General features: G+C 42.6%; 1 protein-coding gene across 3 annotated transcripts in view; it reads right to left on the bottom strand.

The window, feature by feature from the left end:
• Positions 1 to 20,270, bottom strand: part of LOC143735439 (uncharacterized) — a 136,818-nt gene that overhangs the window by 111,564 nt on the left and 4,984 nt on the right. Inside the window, exons 7-8 of one of the 3 annotated variants that reach the window (XM_077225598.1) lie at positions 19,203 to 19,325; positions 17,435 to 17,954 (exon numbers count right to left, since the gene is read on the bottom strand). The exons of 1 other annotated variant lie outside the window; for it this stretch is intronic. In XM_077225598.1, coding sequence (XP_077081713.1) covers positions 17,854 to 17,954; positions 19,203 to 19,325 — 224 coding nt within the window. In that variant the 3' untranslated portion in view covers positions 17,435 to 17,853. Of the gene's footprint in view, positions 1 to 11,361; positions 11,452 to 17,434; positions 17,955 to 19,202; positions 19,326 to 20,270 lie in introns of those variants that run through there. One more of the 3 variants, XR_013203176.1, reaches the window with a different exon arrangement.

Below are 20,270 nucleotides of genomic sequence, written 5' to 3'. Positions count from 1 at the left end.
CAACCTTTAATGACTCGTGGAAACATGTCCTCCCCAACGGGAAATACATTTACAGATAAAAGCATCTTGGAAAGGTTCAGTGAAATCATTCTGGATCAAATTGCAGTCTATTATATGTTCAGCGTTAAAGCACCTGAACAAAGAACTAACTTCTGGGTACCTGAGCATTGTTAGTATATAGTTTTAGTTAAGTCCAGGAAAACTCCAAACTTTGCATCAGACAGTACTTAAGAAAATTCAAATATTTATTTTTAAAACCGATCATGCTTACATTGTACAGCATTTGTACATTATTATTATTTGAGCTGTAGTGGACACATCAACTCATAGCAACTCTTGAGGACATGTGATCTTCTCCATCAGGCATCTGTAAGAAAACAGACATGAAGTAAACAGAGAAATGAAAGAGTTTAGAAATGAAACCTTGATGAATATACAGCAGTAAAATATAGTTAATATAGATAGACATGCTGCATGCATAACTTTATTAAGAATGCTTTTTAAATCATTTGAATTGAATGTGAACCAAAGTAGTAAAGATTAAAATGAACTGAAATTCTTATAACCCCAATTTCTTTATTTAGTTTTTAAGTTTGACTGTTCTAATTTCATTTCCTGTTGTTTGCGGCCTTAAAACTTAAAACAGAAACTAAGAAATACAGTCCCTTTATTGCAACATTGTGTGATTTCTGGAAAAAAACACAAGACAAATCTCCTGCTCAATCACGTGTGTAAGGGAACAGACTCCTGTGGTAACAGATGAAGGTTTCCACAGACAGATTCTTTACTGTACAGAGTGTCTACCATGTGAACACTTGCGTGCACAAAATGTTGTTTCTGCATAATGAATCTTTTCCTCATCAGTCTGAACTGCTTAAAAAAATATTATTTTTTCAAAGCAGTAAAACCTCAATCTCAAAGTTATATAAAAGATCTCCTGAATGCTGTTTTTCATACTTGCCTTCCTGTCCAGCTTGTATGACCTTGTAACAGCATTTCAGACCTACAGCTACAGACCCAGCCACAATCAGAGCAACAAAAACTGATACTATGATATAGGCCTATGAGTGATACGGTTCTGTAAAAGCCAGAAAACATTCATGGTTGTAATTGACTGTGGAAGATTTCAGGGAAGTCTGAATTTCAAAAGCAACCTGTGTTCTATGAGAGGTGAGACTACTCATTTACCTTACTCTTTATATCAGTGGTTCTCTTACGAGAGTATCTCTCGTACTGCGTAATATCTTACACTATGGGGAAAACCTCTTTTCCACGAGATATTGAAGCTAAAAATTATCCTTAATTTTGAATTAATGTAAAACGCTGTGCAGCAGTATGCAGATATAGGCAGGACGGCTCGCGTGCCTATTGGCTGCCCTGCGGCAACAGCAGCAACCTATCGAGAGAGGCGCTGCGTGACACCATCCTATTGGGGCATTTTGCGCCCATTTCGTCACGTCCCGCCAGAAAAGGCGCAATCTCGCCCTATAAATATAGCTCGATAAGGCTGGTACACTGATTTTTCATCTCTTCAGCGAAGCATCACGCATCGCTGGATCCGGAGTGAGAAGCAACGCCGTCTGAGGACAAGCACACAGCGGGACGAGCCTTTGTGTCTGAAGTCGCTGGCACCGCCGCCTTTAGTCTCCGTACCTGCTACGCTTTCCGGCGTTATATCCGTTCAATTACTGTGTGTGTGTGTTCGCCGCTGCGACACACATTTTTTCACTGTCTTTCTCTCTGCTAAAAGAGCTGCGTCTTTTTCAAGATGCAAAGATCCTGCGGCTCGTGCCGAGCCACACTCAGCGACGGGGACCGTCATGTCATCTGCGTTTCCTGCCTGGGTGAGGATCATGCGGCTCTCGCTCTCGTCGACGGAGGATGCCCTCACTGTGAGCTACTGCCTATGGTGACTCTGAGGACTCGCCTGGCATCCTTCTCAGAGCCTGCACTTCAGCCCGCTGTAGCGCCGCGCCGTAAAAAGCGCCGTGCCTAGCGCGGCCCCGGGCCTTCTCCTGCCCGCCAAAGCTCACCGGTTCGCCCGCCAGCTTCGCCGGCATCGCTCGAGTCCCTCCCCGACGGACAGCGGCCGCCGTCCGCCGCCGCTTCCGCCATTGAGGTCGACGAAACAACCGAGGTCTGTTCTCTCCTGGCATCAGATAGTGAGGAATGGGCGAGCTCTGTGGACCTCCCCCCTGCTAGCCGCGAGCCTTCTGGAAAATGAGCCGGCATTGAATAAGAGCTGATGCGTCTGCTCTCTCAAGCCGTCGACAACCTCGGCATCGACTGGGAGGCGCCCGCGCAGCCTGCGCGCAACCAACTGGACGGATGCTTCCTCAAAAAGGACCACTCGCCGTCACAATCCAGGCCCGCGCCTTTTCTTCCTGAGCTTCACGAAGAAGTCGCGAGGTTCTGGGGCGCCCCTCTCTCGGCCAGGGTGCGCACCTCTGTCTCGGTTGCATTCTCCACTGTGGACGGTGCGAAAGACAGAGGATACCTTTCTCTTGCCCCAGTGGAAGCAGCGGTAGCTTCCCATCTCTGCCCGCCCTCTGCTGGACGGCGAGCGCAGACGATGCTACCATCTAAAGCCTGCCGAGTGACGTCAACCATGCACGGTCGTTCTTACAGCCGCGTCAGCTTTACACACAATTGCCATCTTGCAGATCTTCCAGGCCGATCTTCTCCGAAAAATGGACGAGGAATGCGCTGAATCGATCAGCGTTGCAGATTTGCGGAGCGCTACAGACCTGGCTCTACGCGCCACAAAATCAGCTGCACAGGCCATTGGGCGGAATATGGCCTCTCTCACCGTGGCTGAGAGACATCTGTGGTTGATGCTGTCTGAAATGACTGAAGCGGAGCGCTCTGTATTCCTCGACGCGCCCATTTCGTCAGCTGGCCTCTTCGGATCTGCCGTCAAAGATTTCGCGGACAGATTCCAGGAAGTTCAAAAGACATCACAGGCGATGAAGCACTTCCTCCCGAAGCGCTCTAGTTCCGCAGCAGGTCGTTCTAAACAGCCGCCTGCCCGGAGCTCCCAGCCTCAACCCACACAACCCGCCGCCGCTGCTTCTCAACGCCGCCAGGCCCGAGAACAGAGACCGCGCTCTCGCTCTGCTGGACGCCGCCCCCCTCAGCGCGGGCCCCGGCCGAGGATTGAAATCAAGCCCGGGGTCTCAAAGCCTTCCTTGCCTCTCTGGGGAGGCGACGGTGTTCAAATCCCGCTGCTGCCGGATTTTCACCGAAACGTTTCGCTCGTCCGGTTCCATGCAATGTGACTGTTCCAGCGTATTTAGCAGTCAACAAGCCGGTCCATTTACCCACTTGCCTGCACACAAAAGCCGTTTTTACGGCTACCCAGATAACTCCAATAAAGAGTGTATTTTCTGGTGTTCCGGCCACGGCCGACGGTGTTATGAGTGTTGTAAGAATGCCCACGTCTCAGTGCCCATTCCAGACACAGCCCATCACAATACAGGGCTAGCACAAATAAAATCGACTCATGTCGATTGTGCAATAAATGTAGTGTACGTGCCCACAATACAGTACCCACAAACACTACACGAAACATGTCCCACGGTTTCTGTAAAAACGAAACCAACACATATTCAATCGGCGTGAGCCGACAGTATTCTCACTGCAGTGAGTGTGCCCGCTATCCCGCGCCCACATTCCCGCACAGACATGCCGAACACCACGGGGCTCGTCCCGCTCACCTTCTCTCCACAACCTGTCAGAGAGAAGCCGAGCGCGGTCGGGCTGCCCTCTGTGATCAGCGCACCCCCCGCCTCGCACACTGCAAACACAGTGTCTATTTCTCAGCACACCGGAGCTCTCCGGCCGCCGCTATGCCGCGGCCAGAGCCCAGATTTCATTCTACCTCTAGCTATTTGCGCAGATGCGTGGGCAAAGCTTCCCGGGGTATCAAAATGGGTGCTGAAAACTATAAAAAGAGACTATTCGCTGCAGTTCACTCGACGCCCCCGCCTTTGCGCGGCGCGAGTCGAAACGACGGTAAAAAACGAAGTATCTCATCTACTTCGAGCCGAGATAGCGAAACTACTGAGCAAAGGGGCTATAGAACCTTTATCTCAGGCTCAGAGCGACGTGGGTCTATACAGAAGGTATATTCTGGTACCGAAAAAAGACGGGGGTCTCAGACCCATTCTAGATCTGCGACGGCTGAACAAAACGCTCATGAAGCGCCAGTTCAGAATGATTACAACCAGGAAAATCCTCGTGCAAGTTCGCCAGGAGGACTGGTTCATGTAAATAGATCTGAAAGACGCCTATTTTCAAATACAAATAGCGTCACGTCACAGGCAATTCTTGAGATTCGCCTTCGAGGGCCAGGCATACCAATACAAAGTCCTGCCGTTCGGCCTGTCCCTGGCACCCCGTACATTTACGAAGTGCATGGACGCGGCTCTCGCACCCCTGAGACTTCAGGGCATGCGAATTTTGAACTACTTGGACGATTGGCTGATTCTAGCTCGATCACGATCAGAGCTCATAGAACACAGGGCCACATTACTCGAACATCTCGAGAATCTGGGTCTCTCAGTCAATTGGGCGAAGAGCTCGCTGTTTCCCAGCCAGAAAAATTCTTTTCTGGGAACAGTGCTGGACTCGCTATCCATGGCAGCGTGTCTGTCGCCAGAGCGCGAACGGGACATTCAGCGCGCCGTGAAATCCTTTCGCCGCGGCTCTATTGTGCAGCTCAAAAGGTTCCAGAAAATGCTGGGCCTCATGGCCTCAGCAGCTTCAGTGCTCCAGCTGGGTCTGCTTCGCATGCGCCCACTGCAGCTATGGCTGAAAGCGCGAGTTCCGCCCGGGGCATGGACCGCTGGTCGGTTTCGCCTCCGGGTCGATCTGAAATGCGTCTCAGCTTTGGAACCTTGGCAGAAAACCGACTGGTATAAGTCAGGTGTGAGTCTGGGGACTCCCTCGAGTGTGACGGTGGTTTCCACGGACGCTTCCACCTCGGGATGGGGAGCGCTGCTCGAGGGCAGACCGTTCTTTGGCCAGTGGTCAGAACGGGAAAAGCTCCTACACATAAACTGTCTGGAAATGATGGCAGTCGACAACGCGCTACGGCGCTTCTGTCCCCAGATAAAGGGCCACCACGTCTTGGTCCGGTCGGACAACATGTCAGTGGTGGCATACATAAATCGCCAGGGCGGCATCAAGTCCCGAAACCTTTACAGGCTAACGGAACGCCTCCTGGTCTGGGCTCAGCACAACCTGCATTCGCTGAAAGTGGCGCATGTGCCTGGTCGCCTTAATCTGGGACCAGACAGACTGTCCAGAAACAATGTCCCAGCAGGGGAATGGTCGCTGCACCCGCAGACGATCCAACTGCTGTGGGAGACATTCGGCAGGGCGCAGGTGGACCTGTTCGCGTCTCACGAGAACGCTCACTGTCCGAAATATTTCTCCAAGAGCAAGGACGCGCTAGCCCACGCTTGGCCCCGCTGTCCCCTCTATGCTTTTCCCCCCATCTCACTCCTGCCTCAAGTGCTGGAGCGAATCAGGGAAACGGATGCCCAGTGCTGCTTGTGGCTCCGTTCTGGACAAACCAGACTTGGTTTCCGGTCCTGATGCGGCTGACCAGCACTGCCCCGTGGCCAATACCGCTGAGGAAAGACCTCCTCTCTCAGGCCAAGGGCTCGATTTGGCATCCTCGCCGGCAACTATGGTCCCTACACGCATGGGCCATCAACGGGTACCCGCTAACCTCCCGGAGGGAGTGTTAAACACGATCACGTAGGCGAGGGCCCCGTCTACTAGACGGCTCTACTCCTCGAAATGGTCTGTTTTCTCTGCCTGGTGTCAAGCTCAGGGCTTTTCACCAGTAGACTGCGGGGTCACGGAAGTACTCTCCTTCCTGCAAGAGCTACTGGATAAGGGCAGGACCCCATCCACGCTCAAAGTGTACGTGGCGGCCATAGCAGCATTCACAAAACCTGTGTCTGGCCAGTCACTGGGGAAGAACGACCTAGTCGTGCGATTCCTCAAGGGAGCTCGGAGGCTGAACCCTCCTAGACCTCCTTCAGTCCCAGTGTGGGACCTTTCTACGGTTTTGGAAGCCATGAAAGGTGCCCCGTTCGAGCCAATCCATTTGTCAGACATGAAGCATCTGTCTTTCAAAACGGTGTTTCTTTTGGCTCTCGCTTCATTGAAGCGCATAGGGGACTTACAAGCGCTTTCTGTAAGCGCGTCATGTATGGAGTTTGGGCCTAATGACTCAAAAGTCATACTCAAACCAAGGCACGGGTACGTGCCCAAATCCCTCAACACACCGTTCAGGGCCCAGGTTATTTCCCTGTGCGCTCTCTCGGCTCATGATGAGGAGGAGGATGCGAGTCTCCTTTCCCCTGTCATGGCACTGAGAGCTTATGTGTCCCGCTCGTCTGCCTTCAGACAGACCGAGCAGCTCTTCGTTTTGTTTGGCGGACGCTCCAAGGGACTGGCCGCATCAAAACAGAGCCTATCCAGATGGATAGTCGATGCCATAGCACTGGCTTACACTTCTAAGGGCCTGCAGTGCCCTTTGAGTGTCAGAGCGCATTCCACGAGATGCGTTGCCTCGTCGTGGGCGTGGTATAGTGGGGTTGCCTTGCAGGATATCTGTACGGCTGCGGGATGGGCCTCTCCGTCTACATTTATAAGGTTTTATAACCTAGAGGTTCCCGCCTTACAAGCCAAGCTTCTGTCGGTATAGAATTCAGTGCTATCTGCCCCGCTGTGCCGGCCCAGATGCTGAGTTTTGCTTATGTATCGCTCACTGACCGATAAAACGGCTCTATGGGTGTTGAATAACCCGTACTATTACCCAGTTCAGGCTGAACACGTTCACCCTGCCTGTGTCAAACACTATTAACATAACTAGCTCCTATAGGATGCTATTTCATGGGGAATGATGCTTGCAGCCTCTCTTCTCCGAATCTCTGTGAGTCTATGGTGATTATGCACTACATGAGCCCCGGGCTACTGCCCTTGGGACCTTGGTGTCGGATCCCAGTACGCACAGCGTTTTGCATTGTGTTCCCCATAGCGTAAGATATTACGCAGTACGAGAGATACTCTCGTAAGAGAACGTACTCGGTTACTAACGTAACCTCGGTTCTCTCTAGAGAGGGAACGAGTACTGCGTATCTTGCCGTGCATACACAGCTCTGGTTCGCTTCGGCGATGAAAACCAGTGTACCAGCCTTATCGAGCTATATTTATAGGGCGAGATTGCGCCTTTTCTGGCGGGACGTGACGAAATGGGCGCGAAATGCCCCCATAGGATGGTATCACGCAGCGCCTCTCTCGATAGGCTGCTGCTGTTGCCGCAGGGCAGCCAATAGGCACGCGAGCCGTCCTGCCTATATCTGCATACTGCTGCACAGCGTTTTACATTAATTCAAAATTAAGGATACTTTTTAGCTTCAATATCTCGTGGAAAAGAGGTTTTCCCCATAGCGTAAGATATTACGCAGTACTCGTTCCCTCTCTAGATAGAACCGAGGTTACGTTAGTAACCGAGTATGTTTTCTTTATAAATCAATATTTTATTTTTTAGATTTATACTATGTATTTTAATAACAATGCAAGTTTATAAGACAGCATGTAAAACTATGTGAAAAAAGTATTTAACATGCTCGATCAAAAGAGCAAACACAATACAAGTCAAGTATTAATTATACTTTTAAGTATATCTTGATCAAAAGATTGAGAAAGTACATAAAAAGTAGACTAAAAGTATACTTTCTTATTTTTTAGATTTATACTAAAAGCATACTTAAGTATAGCAACAACAAAAAAATTGTAAGCAGGAGTGCGTTCACAAGATGGCCGTAAAGTGACCTGACCCACTTGAAGACTTTGAATTAACCCTCAAATTCCCCATTGAAAACTAGTAAAAGAGCAATGAATAACAAAATAGGTCAAATAAAAACAACAATTACAATAAGTTGGATTGATACAATATACGGTAATATATTTGCACATTTCCATAAATATAGCTAAAATGTATGCACTCTGCTATATAGAGGAAATATAGTACAACAAACCCACATAAATATTATAAAATTAATTAAACATTGTCAACAATCCATTTAAAAATTTGCATTGAAGCTCTGTTTCACTAGCCTATATTGTTATCCATATTTCCCCTCTGCACTTATACGTTGAGTTTATAACTTAAAGCTGCAGTAGGGAGTTTTGAGAAAACGTTGACTTAGCCTGAAAATTTGAACAAGCACAACTTACAGGTCCCACCACCTTGCTCTCTGCTGCGCTACAGCCCTCCCTCCACAGCTCCTCCCTCCACAGCTCCTCCCCCACAGCTCCTCCCCCAGAGCTCCTCCCTCCACAGCTCCTACAGCTCCTACAGCTCCTCCCTCCACAGTTCCTCCCTCCACAGCTCCTCCCCCACAGCTTCTCCCCCACACCTCCTCCCTCCACAGCTCCTCCCTCCACAGCTGCTCCCCCACAGCTCCTCCCTCCACAGCTCCTCCCCCACAACTCCTCCCCCACAGCTCCTCCCTCCACAGCTCCTCCCCCACAGCTCCTCCCTCCACAGCTCCTCCCCCACAGTTCCTCCCTCCACAGCTCCTCCCCCACAGCTCCTCCCTCCACAGCTCCGCCCCCACAGCTCCTCCCTCCACAGCTCCGCCCCCACAGCTCCTCCCTCCACAGCTCCGCCCCCACAGCTCCTCCCTCCACAGCTCCTCCCCCACAGCGGAGCCGGCCGTGAACGCACAAGCTAGTAAGCAGGGCCACCGATGATGGCGGATTAAACAGTTATGGCACATTCGCTATGGACGAAACATCAACAATATGCTTTACATTGACTATGGCCTGTCCATACTTTGACTACAAACCAGGTCCTCAAATCATTATGTATTTTGTAGGGCTGTTTTCGACTAAGGATTTTGATAGTCGAATCTGATTCTTTAGATTTTGTCGTAGTCGACTGATAGTCGAATCTTTTTTTTTTTTTTTTAGATAGCAGCTAGATGTTCGGTTGAATAACTGTTCGTCTGTTATAGGACAACTCGCTCTACGTTTATTTAAAATGAACAGCAAGACAACTAGAAGTGAATGTGCTTCCCATTAAATGAATCCTTAACAAAAAAAACAAACCAAAAAGAACGTTGCAATGAACGTGCTTTGTTTTAAATAAATCACACACAGTAAACAAAACCTTAACAAAAAAAACTTTGCAATGAACTTTGCAATTTAGACGCGCAAACTGCGTGCCGGTGAGTCTTACATGCTCGAGCAGATTCGGCTTGAAGTCGTTCATCCTCGGATGCGGCGTCGCGCGCGCTGTTACAAAAACCGTGCACACAGCCAAGCGAAATGGGGTCTTGCCGGTCTTGCGCACCCTGACCCAACGCGTCATTTTTTGCCTTGTGCGGACGCGTCTGGTACAAACAAGGCTTTACTCCGTGTCAGCGCGCGCTCTGATCGGAAAAAGGTGCACAGACCTCTCCCGAATCATCTCCAGCACTCAGCCTCCGAAGCAACACTAACTCCGCCTCCGTTTCCCTCGTAAGATGATATTAGTATTTAAACATTCTCTATGATAAAAAATGTTTGTAAAAAATATTTTAATAGCACGGTTTGGGCGGTTATAGAGTTCTAATGACGGTGATCAACTATAACCGTCGGTCTCACGTCACACCCCTATTGGTTACAGCACTTTCCTACTATTTGACTATGAGGTTCATAGTCGAATCAGACCTCTCCGAATCGAATCGTCGAATCCTCGACTATTAGTAGTCAGCCCTAGTATTTTGCAATACATGTAACTTTATAACCTTCTACTCTTTCTATAAGTTATAAATAGCTAATAAGATAACCTTAATATAACGGTAACTAACGTTACAGTATGTAAGTAATTATTCTAGCGATATGTAATGCTAGATAAGGTTTGCTAGTACATTTTTTCAGCAACATGATAAGCCAGTGAATGAGCAGGTTTCAATTGTTGCTTAGCACAGTGCGTGACATTTTATCTACATGTTATGCTGCTAGAGTTTTGACACCGAGTCAATGGGCTCTGTCTAATTCTTTCTTTTTCGCTTGTTTATCGTCATCGGTCTTTTTCCTTTTACCTCTTTGTTTTATGAGCAGGTGCCATTCGAGAAATTGGCAGTTTAGGTTGTTTCTCCACCATTAGCACAGCTGCAGCACACCGGCAATCTTGACTTGAGCAAACCCCGGAAAGCCTGTTCACTCCCTATTAGTAAGCCCTATTGTACCAAATTTTGGTTCCACTGGGGGGCGATCGCCCTGAGTGCAAAATGAATGGGAGTCTATGGGGCTAGACGGCTAAAATTGTCTCTTTCAACCAATTGCCATAGAGAAATCTCAGATTTGATTGTAGGTTTTGCAAGTTCAACATGGGTTATAGGTCGAAAGTTGAATGAACGAGTACTTATGTCCTTTCGATTTCGTACAGGTTGAGTTGTTGTTGCCCATTACACGCTAACATTCTGCTAATGAACGCTGATTGGTCAGTGAAGGACTGATTACGTCCAGAGATACCGCTTGATGGGATCGTGGCGTCCGAAGCGGGACCAGAATGTGTGTGTGTATTTTCGGCGTGGTCTTTTAAAACAACAAAACAAAATATCTTCTAGCGTGTGTATTTACCTGTGTCAGCAGTGTTGTCGATGAAAAGAAATTGCAGAGCGCGTAAGCACCAAAGTGACTGAAGGATTGCCGTAAAGCAGTATCTCTGGTGGAACGATGTGTATGACGTCATTGACATTTTAAAAGACTTTTTAAAGCAAATGAGTGACTCTAAAAAATCTAACACCCAGCAATGAGTAATTTCTTTGCATCTCCTTTTGAATACAACATTCAAATTACTAGACAAAAAAATATATCCTGAGAAAAGTGGATTTTGAGGGGTATAGCTCCATAGACCTCCATTCATTCTGCACTCGTCCTATGAGCGCCCTCATATAGAACCAGAGTGGAACTGCAACCAGTTCAGAAGCCGGAAGTTTACTGAGTGAACGTTCTCCCCATATTAGACATTCTCTGACTTGAGTTTGAACGACGGTGCGCTCGCGCTGTGCAAGAGAGGGTTGTGATCAGCTGTGACACTGCTAAGACATTCCTCCTGGCTCTGATTGGTTGTTTCTGACCGGGAGCGGTGTATTTCTGCAAATGGCAATAGGACCACTGGGAGGAGCCAGAGGAGCTTGATTTTTTCACAGATTATCTGTCTCATAGTCTACTGTCGGGACATAATGACAGTGTAAACAAATATGTAAAAAGTATTTTTTTTACAAAAGTTACCTACAGCAGCTTTAACTCAGTGAACACTGATTTGTAAAATGATTTATTTCTCACCACTGACAGTAACATTGTGACTCCAGCAGCTGGATGATTCATTGTTAACCTGTAGTTTATAGATTCCAGAGTGTAATTTGCTGGTGTTTGTGATGGTGAGATCTCCAGTTTGAGTGTCGAGCTGGAGTCTGTCTCCGAATATCCCATCAAAATAGTCGAGGTATAGACGGATATTGTTTTCAATGATTTCACAATTGAGAATCTCTGTAAACCTCTACGATATGTGAGTCTCTTTTAAATTAGCGTGTAGAGTGACAGGATACCTCTTTTACTGACACCGCTGTCTGTGTTATATCTGTTTCAGCACCAACGCATGATCACAGGATCATAACTTTCAAGGCTACATAAACATCTTGGCTAAGTAAAAAATAACATGGTTAGCCTATGATTGGCTGTATCAACAATCATTCTAAACATTTTCTGTAACAGAAAACTTAAAATGGTAAATATAGTTTTTTATTACAGGTTTTTTAAAATCATTTTCAATGCATTACAGACCATTACAGAAGTTCAAATAGAAGTTCAAATAGTGACAATCCACGCAAGCACAATTAAATAAAACATAGGTGATATCAATCTTTCAAGGCTGAGTTTTGTCAGGACTTGGAACGGAACATGAAAACTACTGTCTCGTACAGCTATTATAAGAAAAGCTTTTTCTTATGAGACAATTCTCTTTCTACAAAATATAACTCTTGATTAATTTGGTTGTGTGAGCAAATTAATTACAAAACAAGTACACATTTATTCTCTGGAAGCCAGGCTTAATGAGCAAACACTTATTGCATTCCTGACATGGGTCACCTCTCAGATACCAATACAGACAATGCCTGTAACAAATATACCAGAATAGATACACTAGTTGGTTAAAAGTTAATGGCAATTTTTTGACTTTTTTTGCATAATTCCAAATATATAACGGTTTACGAAGAAATTGAGAGTGCAGATTCACAGATTTGCCTTAAACGAGTTCCTTGATTTAAGGAATCTGTGGGGGCTTGATGGGAAACCAAACTTTCTTCTTCCCTGTCATCTCTGGATGTCACTGTTACAAACAACAAAAACAACAACAACAACAACAACAACAACAACAACAACAACAACAACAACAACAACAACAACAACAACAACAACAACAAAAACAACAACAACAACAACAACAACAACAACAACAAACATTTTAAAGTGTCCATTCCTGATAATATCCTTTTTACAACTTACAGTGATGGTAACAGAAGTCTAGTTTAGAGTATTTTCAGAGTAGTAGTTGAGAGTATTAATTTTTTGTGCATTATTTTAACATATTTCACCTACCTTCTTGATTTGCTTGTTGCATTTCCCACAGAATAAATACCATGATCACCAGCAGCAGAACAACAGGTATCAGTACTTTAAAAAGTAAAAACGGATGGAATGAACAAATAGAAAACAGCAGTAACGTAAATGAGCAGAGTGACATCAACCAAGACACAGGACCAGCAACAGATATTAGACTATAAATTATTTTCTGTAATTTTTTTTTTTTTTTTTTTGCTCAATGCTAAGATGTTGTTGGTTATAGATGTAGCTCCTTTTTTTCCATGTTTTATCAGCACATTTCTCCTCAACAAGACTGATGATTTGGAGAATCATTCATGATTGAAGCACAAAGCTGTGTAAACTATCACTTTAATAACATCACTAACTTTATTTTGTACTTTGCAGGGATCTCGGTAAGCTGAAATACAAGTTTGAACAAGAATAAAAATCCTCCTGTAGACCTGAACCATAGACCTGAAAGTGCCTGGACCATCCACCAGAAAAGAGGAAAAACAAATGGAAAATTAAGCTGCTGCTCCTTTTCACTTTTTTTCATAAGTACCTCAGATGTCCCTTGTGAAGATTTTATTATTGACTGCATTTTATGTTGCAGTGAGTAAAGGTGCGGTCACATTGGATTTCGTGAAATGACACAGGCAAAAAGGTCCATTGACCATTGTCAGCAGTGTAGCGAGGTAAAGTATGAAGCAAAGCTGACACAGGAGTCACTTTCAAGCAGCTTTCTGTTGGTCAAATCCAGCGAATCCCAGTGACCAACTTGGTCCCATAGTGAAATTGACCATAAACGAAATTGCAGAATGTGTGGATTATTATGGAAATTACTGGAATTCACCAGTAAAAAATTCACAGAACAACAGCTAATTTTACTGCTTGTTGTGACATAAGGAATACTGTTTCCGGGTCAAAGCCTCTACTTCTACTTCCTGTATCTTGTTTCTAGTGAGAATACTCAACCATTTATGAGCACTGTTGATTCAAGTCACAAAAGCCATAGTTGTACATTACAGTCTCCTGTCTCACGGCATCCCAGACTTCAATATTTTACGACTCGAAATAGCTGAATAACTAACCATCTGAGATTTCGGTATAGAGATCAAAGTTAAGGATTATAATTTTCAGGAATATTACAGCACAATGAGTGTATATTAGCACCGTTTGTTGTTGGCATCTGATAGTGGGGGGCTAATACAGAAACCGAAAATTCTCGGGACAGCAGCATTTGTCCAAATTTCAATCTTAACCGTTCTATTTCATCAGAAACGATCTTAAAACAGGGCTTTAAGTGTAAAATACCGAACTTGTCCTTTAACAAGCTTTACAGAACTTAAGTGAAGATGCACATTTTTAATTAGGGTACATATGTGTTTCCATCCATTTTGTTGAGATGTCTTTTTTGTATAGCCCATTGTATATACGTGGTTGACTATTCATGTTGCTTATGTATTATACTAATTTGTGTATTCTATTCATTGATATTAATCTATTACTAGCTTCTTTTCTCAAGTGCATGAAAGTATGTATTAAAATGGATTTAAAATATGTAATAAACAATTCTAATTTTGTATTTGGTTCAGTTTGTTTATTATAATAGAAGTTAATGGTAACCATAGTAACATGAAATTAATAAAAAATAAATTAAAACAATTTGGTTACCCAAAGTGGTTCCACACAGTGCCTTATAAGAGTTCCTCAGGAAACCTGTGTGATTCCTCAGAGAACCACCCCTTTTTAAAGATCTACAGACGGTTCCACCGGTGTGGCAAAGTGAAGAACCCCAAAAGGTTCCTCCAGGCACCTTTTATTTTTACAGTGTAGGACCAAGAATAGAACCTTGCAGAACTCATCAAATCATTAAAGCATTTGGAGTAAAGTTGTACAATATTAGCTGAGAAGCTCCTATTAAAGAGATAAGATTTAAACCATTCAAGAGCCATACCCCGAATACCCACAGCCTTTTCATGTAATTACCAAAATCTACCTGCACTTGATTTAAAGCAACCCTTTTAAAGACTCTCTATATAAAAATGGTAATTTCAAGATGGGACAATAAATTTGATTAAACAGACAGATCCAAATTTGTTCTTTTCAAGAGGGGCTGTACAATAGCATGTTTAAAACTCATTGGAACTACTCCTGATGTAAAACTTAACATCAGTAAACTCACCAATAACATTTAAAGTCTGTTTGATTTAATAATATCACAGCAGCAATTTGTAGGTTTCAGCTGACCAATTATCTCAGATAAAGATTGAAGTGAAATAGGAGCGAACTGATTGAATACCAAGTGAAACAAGCAACCAAAGAGTCATATGAACAGGGCACAATCAGCACCCTGATATCCTTAATTAGCATAAAACATCTGGAATTATTACAAGTTGTGATTTGAGTCCTTAACACCGTACAAGTGTCATGGAACAGAAGATAACAGACACAGGTAAAGTCCAAGTTTTTGTAAACAGTGCTTGCTGGCAGATAGATGTGGTGACAGTTCTTATCTGGTACTGATGATGAGAGGTGAATGGAGGACCGGATGAGTGGAAGGCGAGACCACTCATTTCTAATTAACAATTTTGCTAGAATCATTAATGTTTTGTTGTGTATGTGGGACTATGATCAGTGCAGGTGTGTGTGTGTGTGTGTGTGTGTGTGTGTGTGTGTGTGTGTGTGTGTGTGTGTGTGTGTGTGTGTGTGTGTGTGTGTGTCTCTTCCCATAGCCTAATGACCGTTTAATGTTTTTGTTTTTTGATTTGCTTTCTGGCTTCACATTTCTTTAAGCAATAATTTACATCTCAGTCAGCTTTTATTTAACACTAAATGCTATTAATAAAAATAGAATACTAACTTGGTTTAAAAAAAATGACTGCATATTTATCAGAAATTTTCAAATATATTACATCTGTTACATTTCCTGCAAAAGCAACATATAATGTTTACATTTTTTTGGACAAAAACCAATTTCTTAAATCTCAACTATATATTTGAAATTGATTTGTGCTTAAATTTTTATTTTATTTGAAGACTGAAAAAGACTGAACAGTTTGAGACAGGATTGTACAGGTAACTATCCATACAACTGAAGACTAGACGGTTCAAAACAGGATCGCACTGATAAATATCCACAGGTTATGTAACAGTATAAAACGTTACTTGGTGTTGTATATTGTTTTTCATTGTTTTCTGGAGAATGATGCATTGGGGCCAACATGTGTTACCACTAGCAGCCGCTTGAGGGCGCTAGAGATAATTGATTACTGGATATAAGCCCGATCACAGAGGGCCAGTTGTTCAAAGGTAAACTGATCGGATTTTGGTTATCGGATTGGATCAAATCTTGAACATGGGTTGTTCAAAAGGGAAAGAATGAGTCTGAAATCAGATTAGATCATGGAATCCAATCCTAATTTTAATCTGGATCAAACCTTCAGTTTGTGTAGTTCAAAACTTGTCAGTATGATTTGGATAACTTTGATCCAAAAAAACAGTATTATCCTGATCCCAACTGGGGGTAGGATTTCAAGTTGGATTCCAAGAAGAAAATGTAGTAAAACTTTTAAATTGGTCAAATAATACTTTTGTATCATTTAGTGTATATATACTTTTATTTATATTTTGCACTTGACTTGTGTAACCGTTGTAACAGTGATAAAGTAGATAAAGTAGACATAGGCTACCAATAAAGCCATTCAGTAAAGTAAAGTAAAAATAAAAATGATCTTGTTCCCATGAAATAATTTCAATAACAAACAAAAATAATATAATTCCATTTTTCTGTCATTCATCACCGTATATTAATTTCAAAGAAACAATCATTAGAGATGAGCCTGTCAAAAATAATTTCTAACAATTGCATACTATACGTCCAGTCAGTCCCTCATTCAGAAAAATGTTTTAAGACGTTTTCAAAATATCCACAATGTATATTTGTTTTTTATTTGTTGTGGCTCAGATGAGGGGTCATAAAATAAATTTATGAATGGAAGTGGATGTTTTTGTTATTTTTGTGTTTTGTCTCAAAATAAGAAGCATTTACAGTGACTCCATGTTGGCTCTTCTACCTGTTCTTTACATAGCTAAAGGATATGTTGTCCCATTAAGAGCACTGGTAATCCGGATTTGGTAATCTTGTAAACTGTGTATCTGGATCAGGGTGATCCAGTCCAATGTTGCTTTGAAAACCCGGCATAAAAGTTAGACGGATTACCTGATCCTGAATAAGAAAAAATGGGATTTCCAAATCCGGATCATTTTGATCCAGATTAAATGTTTTGAACAACTGGCCCAGAGTGGTAAGCGAGTTTGTTTTGGTTGAGGGAACTCATAACTACCTACATTCTCATAAGTCCTGTTTGAGAACTGTTTAAGTTTACGCTCAAACAAAGGACTTTTTGGATATTTGTTGGAGGTTGTTTGATACCTTTGGTGGTCCATCTGCATGTGTTCTCCTTATTTGAGCACTATTTACCACTCGTTCTTCCATAAGCAACGTGGGTTTGATGCTGGATCAACAGGGCTGTTATCTCCATTTCACACTCATTTGGCTTACTGGATTTTGCTTTTTTCAATGTGCAGTACACATTGCCACGCTCTCAAATAACCGTTTGGATCTTAATCATCTCATCTCTTCATTATCGGCTTATTCTGATCTTAACTCTGATCAATCATGAGGAGTTTGATTTATTATTGACTCTCATTTATGCTCAAAGACTGCTCGGTTGTTTATTTTGTGCACTTGGGAATAAAACAAAATAGAGTATTTGTTTGATGAAGTGGTTTTATTATCAGTCCCAGTCGAATTCTGTTGAACCCCTCAGATGTATTATCTTAAATTAAGGGAGGTGTTACTCTATGTGTGGTCAGGTAAGTGTTCTGCATAGAATGACAAGACCAGACAAAGCATGTTTGTTTGGTGCTGACTTTTATGCAAGAACTGATAAGGCTGATTGCAGACAGGTGTGGTGATAGTTGAGTGAGCAGGTGTTAGCCAGGATGGATTCTGGGAAATGTAGTGTCACTGGAGAATGGAGCTCACCACAACAAGGGGGTGCCATTTTATTTGAAATATAGCACAACAACATCTGTTTAGTTCATTGTTAGATACTGCAGTGAAATGATTTTGTTTTATAAATCCTGATGTTTTCTTGGGGAAATGGCATCGGAGAAAAGTCTCTGTAACTATTTAAAGCACATATTATTTAAACTGACATATTCCGGTGTGGAAATCAAAGCATCATTTTCATCAGGGTTCCTCTCAGGTGGGTCACCTCCGGCTGCCACTGTTGCATAAAAAAAAATTAAATGATTTGCATCGATGCATAAACTGCATTTTTCTAGTACTTTTTTTTTTAAATGGTACACAGAGAAAAAAGGGGAACAATTTAGGGGTACAATAGCTTGTCACTGTTGCAAACCAAACACGTTTATTGTTTTGTCTACTATTCAGGGTTTATTGTGATAATTAAAAGACGTTTGAGTGAATATGTGTGCATTTAAGCTTTTGTGAGCATTGGTTCGTTTTAGCATCAGTTTGCCTGTGACGCAGGATAAATGGATGACGCTGTGTGAGAAAATGGAAAAACAAAACAAAAGGGGGATCGGTATTATCTACAGTATCAGTTGCAGGCGGCGATCCTCTATAGACAGCACCCCAGAATGCAACACGGTGTGACGTATAGCTTCAAATTCTCATACATTATTCTTACAACCTTCTTTTGAAACTACCTGTTTTGGTAAAAAAAAAAAAAAAAGTAATTTCCGGCTGAATCATCTGATACAGATCCAGTGTTATTGAAATATTGTGCTCAATTTTACAAATACTGCAAAATGTTAAATAACGGAACGATATTATTTTGTCAATAAATAAAATAAGCATTATACTCTTTTCTGAAATGTCATAGAACACATGACCTTACTTACAATCATGGTTAGCTGTTATAGTCCTTGTTTATACAAAATGCTAGGCTATGGTGTCATTTCTGTGTTATATATATATAGCCTATATACGTCACGGTTTGGGCTTCAGGACTCAAATGCAGAAGAAATAAAGGGTTTTATTAAGCAAAAATAAAACAAAATACAAACAAAACTACCCTGAGGGGGATGGGATGACTTGACTTGACGAACACACAAGGTACATATAACAATGAACCAGCACAGGACTGCAAACACAGAGAATAATTTGGGCAGTACCCTTAAAAGGACATCTTTGTACCTTTTTACCACAAAAAGGTTCATACATTTTCGTACTCTTAAGGTACTAATGTGCACCTTTTAGGAGTACAAATATTTCCTTTTAAGGGTACTGCCCCAGTGATAAGCTGTTGTACCCCTAAAGTTAAAATTTTACACATTTTTTCTGTGTATCTTTTATGCTGTTGAAATGTGATGATGCTACATCTTAAAACTAAAATCACAAAAGTCAAAAATAAGACCCCCCCCCCCAAAAAAATTTGGAAATAAAACTGGTGAATATAAAAGATATTTCTGCAGAGAAGACTCATAAACCAGCTGTAGTTAATACTTGCCTTCTTGTTTTGTCTGATTAGGCTTGCAGATATATAATTTCACAATTGCTCCGATGAGAACAACAAGAACAGCAGCAGCAACAACAGCACCAACATACTCCACAATTTGATCATTGCTCTGAACTGGAATGAACAGAAAGAAAACAGCACTTAGTTTAAATTAATCCGGCCAAACTGACTTCAAATACTAAATAGAATAATAAATACGGCAGCATTTATGGGACCAAGAATACACCATCTGCAGCCAAATAAACATGACCGTGAATACATTTAACCATTATTGACCAGTAGATGCTGTCTTGTAATGGGCACAAAGGTCCTGTCCCAATACTCACACAGTGTTCAAGTGGACGTGAAGACAGCAAGTGTTTTTAGATTTTTGTTTGCTTAATGGGACACACCAATGCATGATTGTGGTGCTTCACTTTCAAATGTTTTACAAAGTACATATAATCTTTGCACCACTCAAATGTGTAACACTTTACGTTTTACAACCAAATTATATGTAACATCTAATTAATTTAACTTGCACTAGAAACATTTCTAGACTTATGAACTTGGGGAACATTATAAATGACAGTATACGCTTAGCCTTAAAGTATGCTACGAAGCGGTATTAGAGATAGTGTGGATTTAGTGTGCGTTAAGTGTCCTGCGCTCTGGACATTTTCCAGACTGTTGCACTATTTGCCATTGGCTCTTTTGTTTAGAAGGTTGTTTTTCCACCCATTCATAAGTAATATGATTGCACTGTCTTTGTATATCTAAAATTTAATTTCAGCAGGCTCATTCTTACTATCTAATGGCTTGGAATAAAAAAAATAAGTATCATTGTTCTGTTCTCTAGGATAAACAGGTTTTATTTAGTTCGGACTTATTAAACCTTATCCCTAAATGCTTGAGAATCATGTAAATATAAATACTGATTACTTAAGTCTTGTAACAAGTGTTTTAAAATGTGGAAAATAGTCATAAAAAGAAAGGAGTGTCCAAACTTTTAACTGCTACATGCTATCTTACACTATTTAAGAGATGCCAAATAGATCAAGAGAAAATAACAGCTGTTAA

This window comes from Siphateles boraxobius, unplaced genomic scaffold (assembly GCF_051911475.1).
Source record: "Siphateles boraxobius isolate OS27281-9 unplaced genomic scaffold, OSU_SipBor_1 13, whole genome shotgun sequence".
NCBI lineage: Eukaryota > Metazoa > Chordata > Actinopteri > Cypriniformes > Leuciscidae > Siphateles > Siphateles boraxobius.
This window is presented reverse-complemented; position numbering and strand designations above follow the sequence as displayed.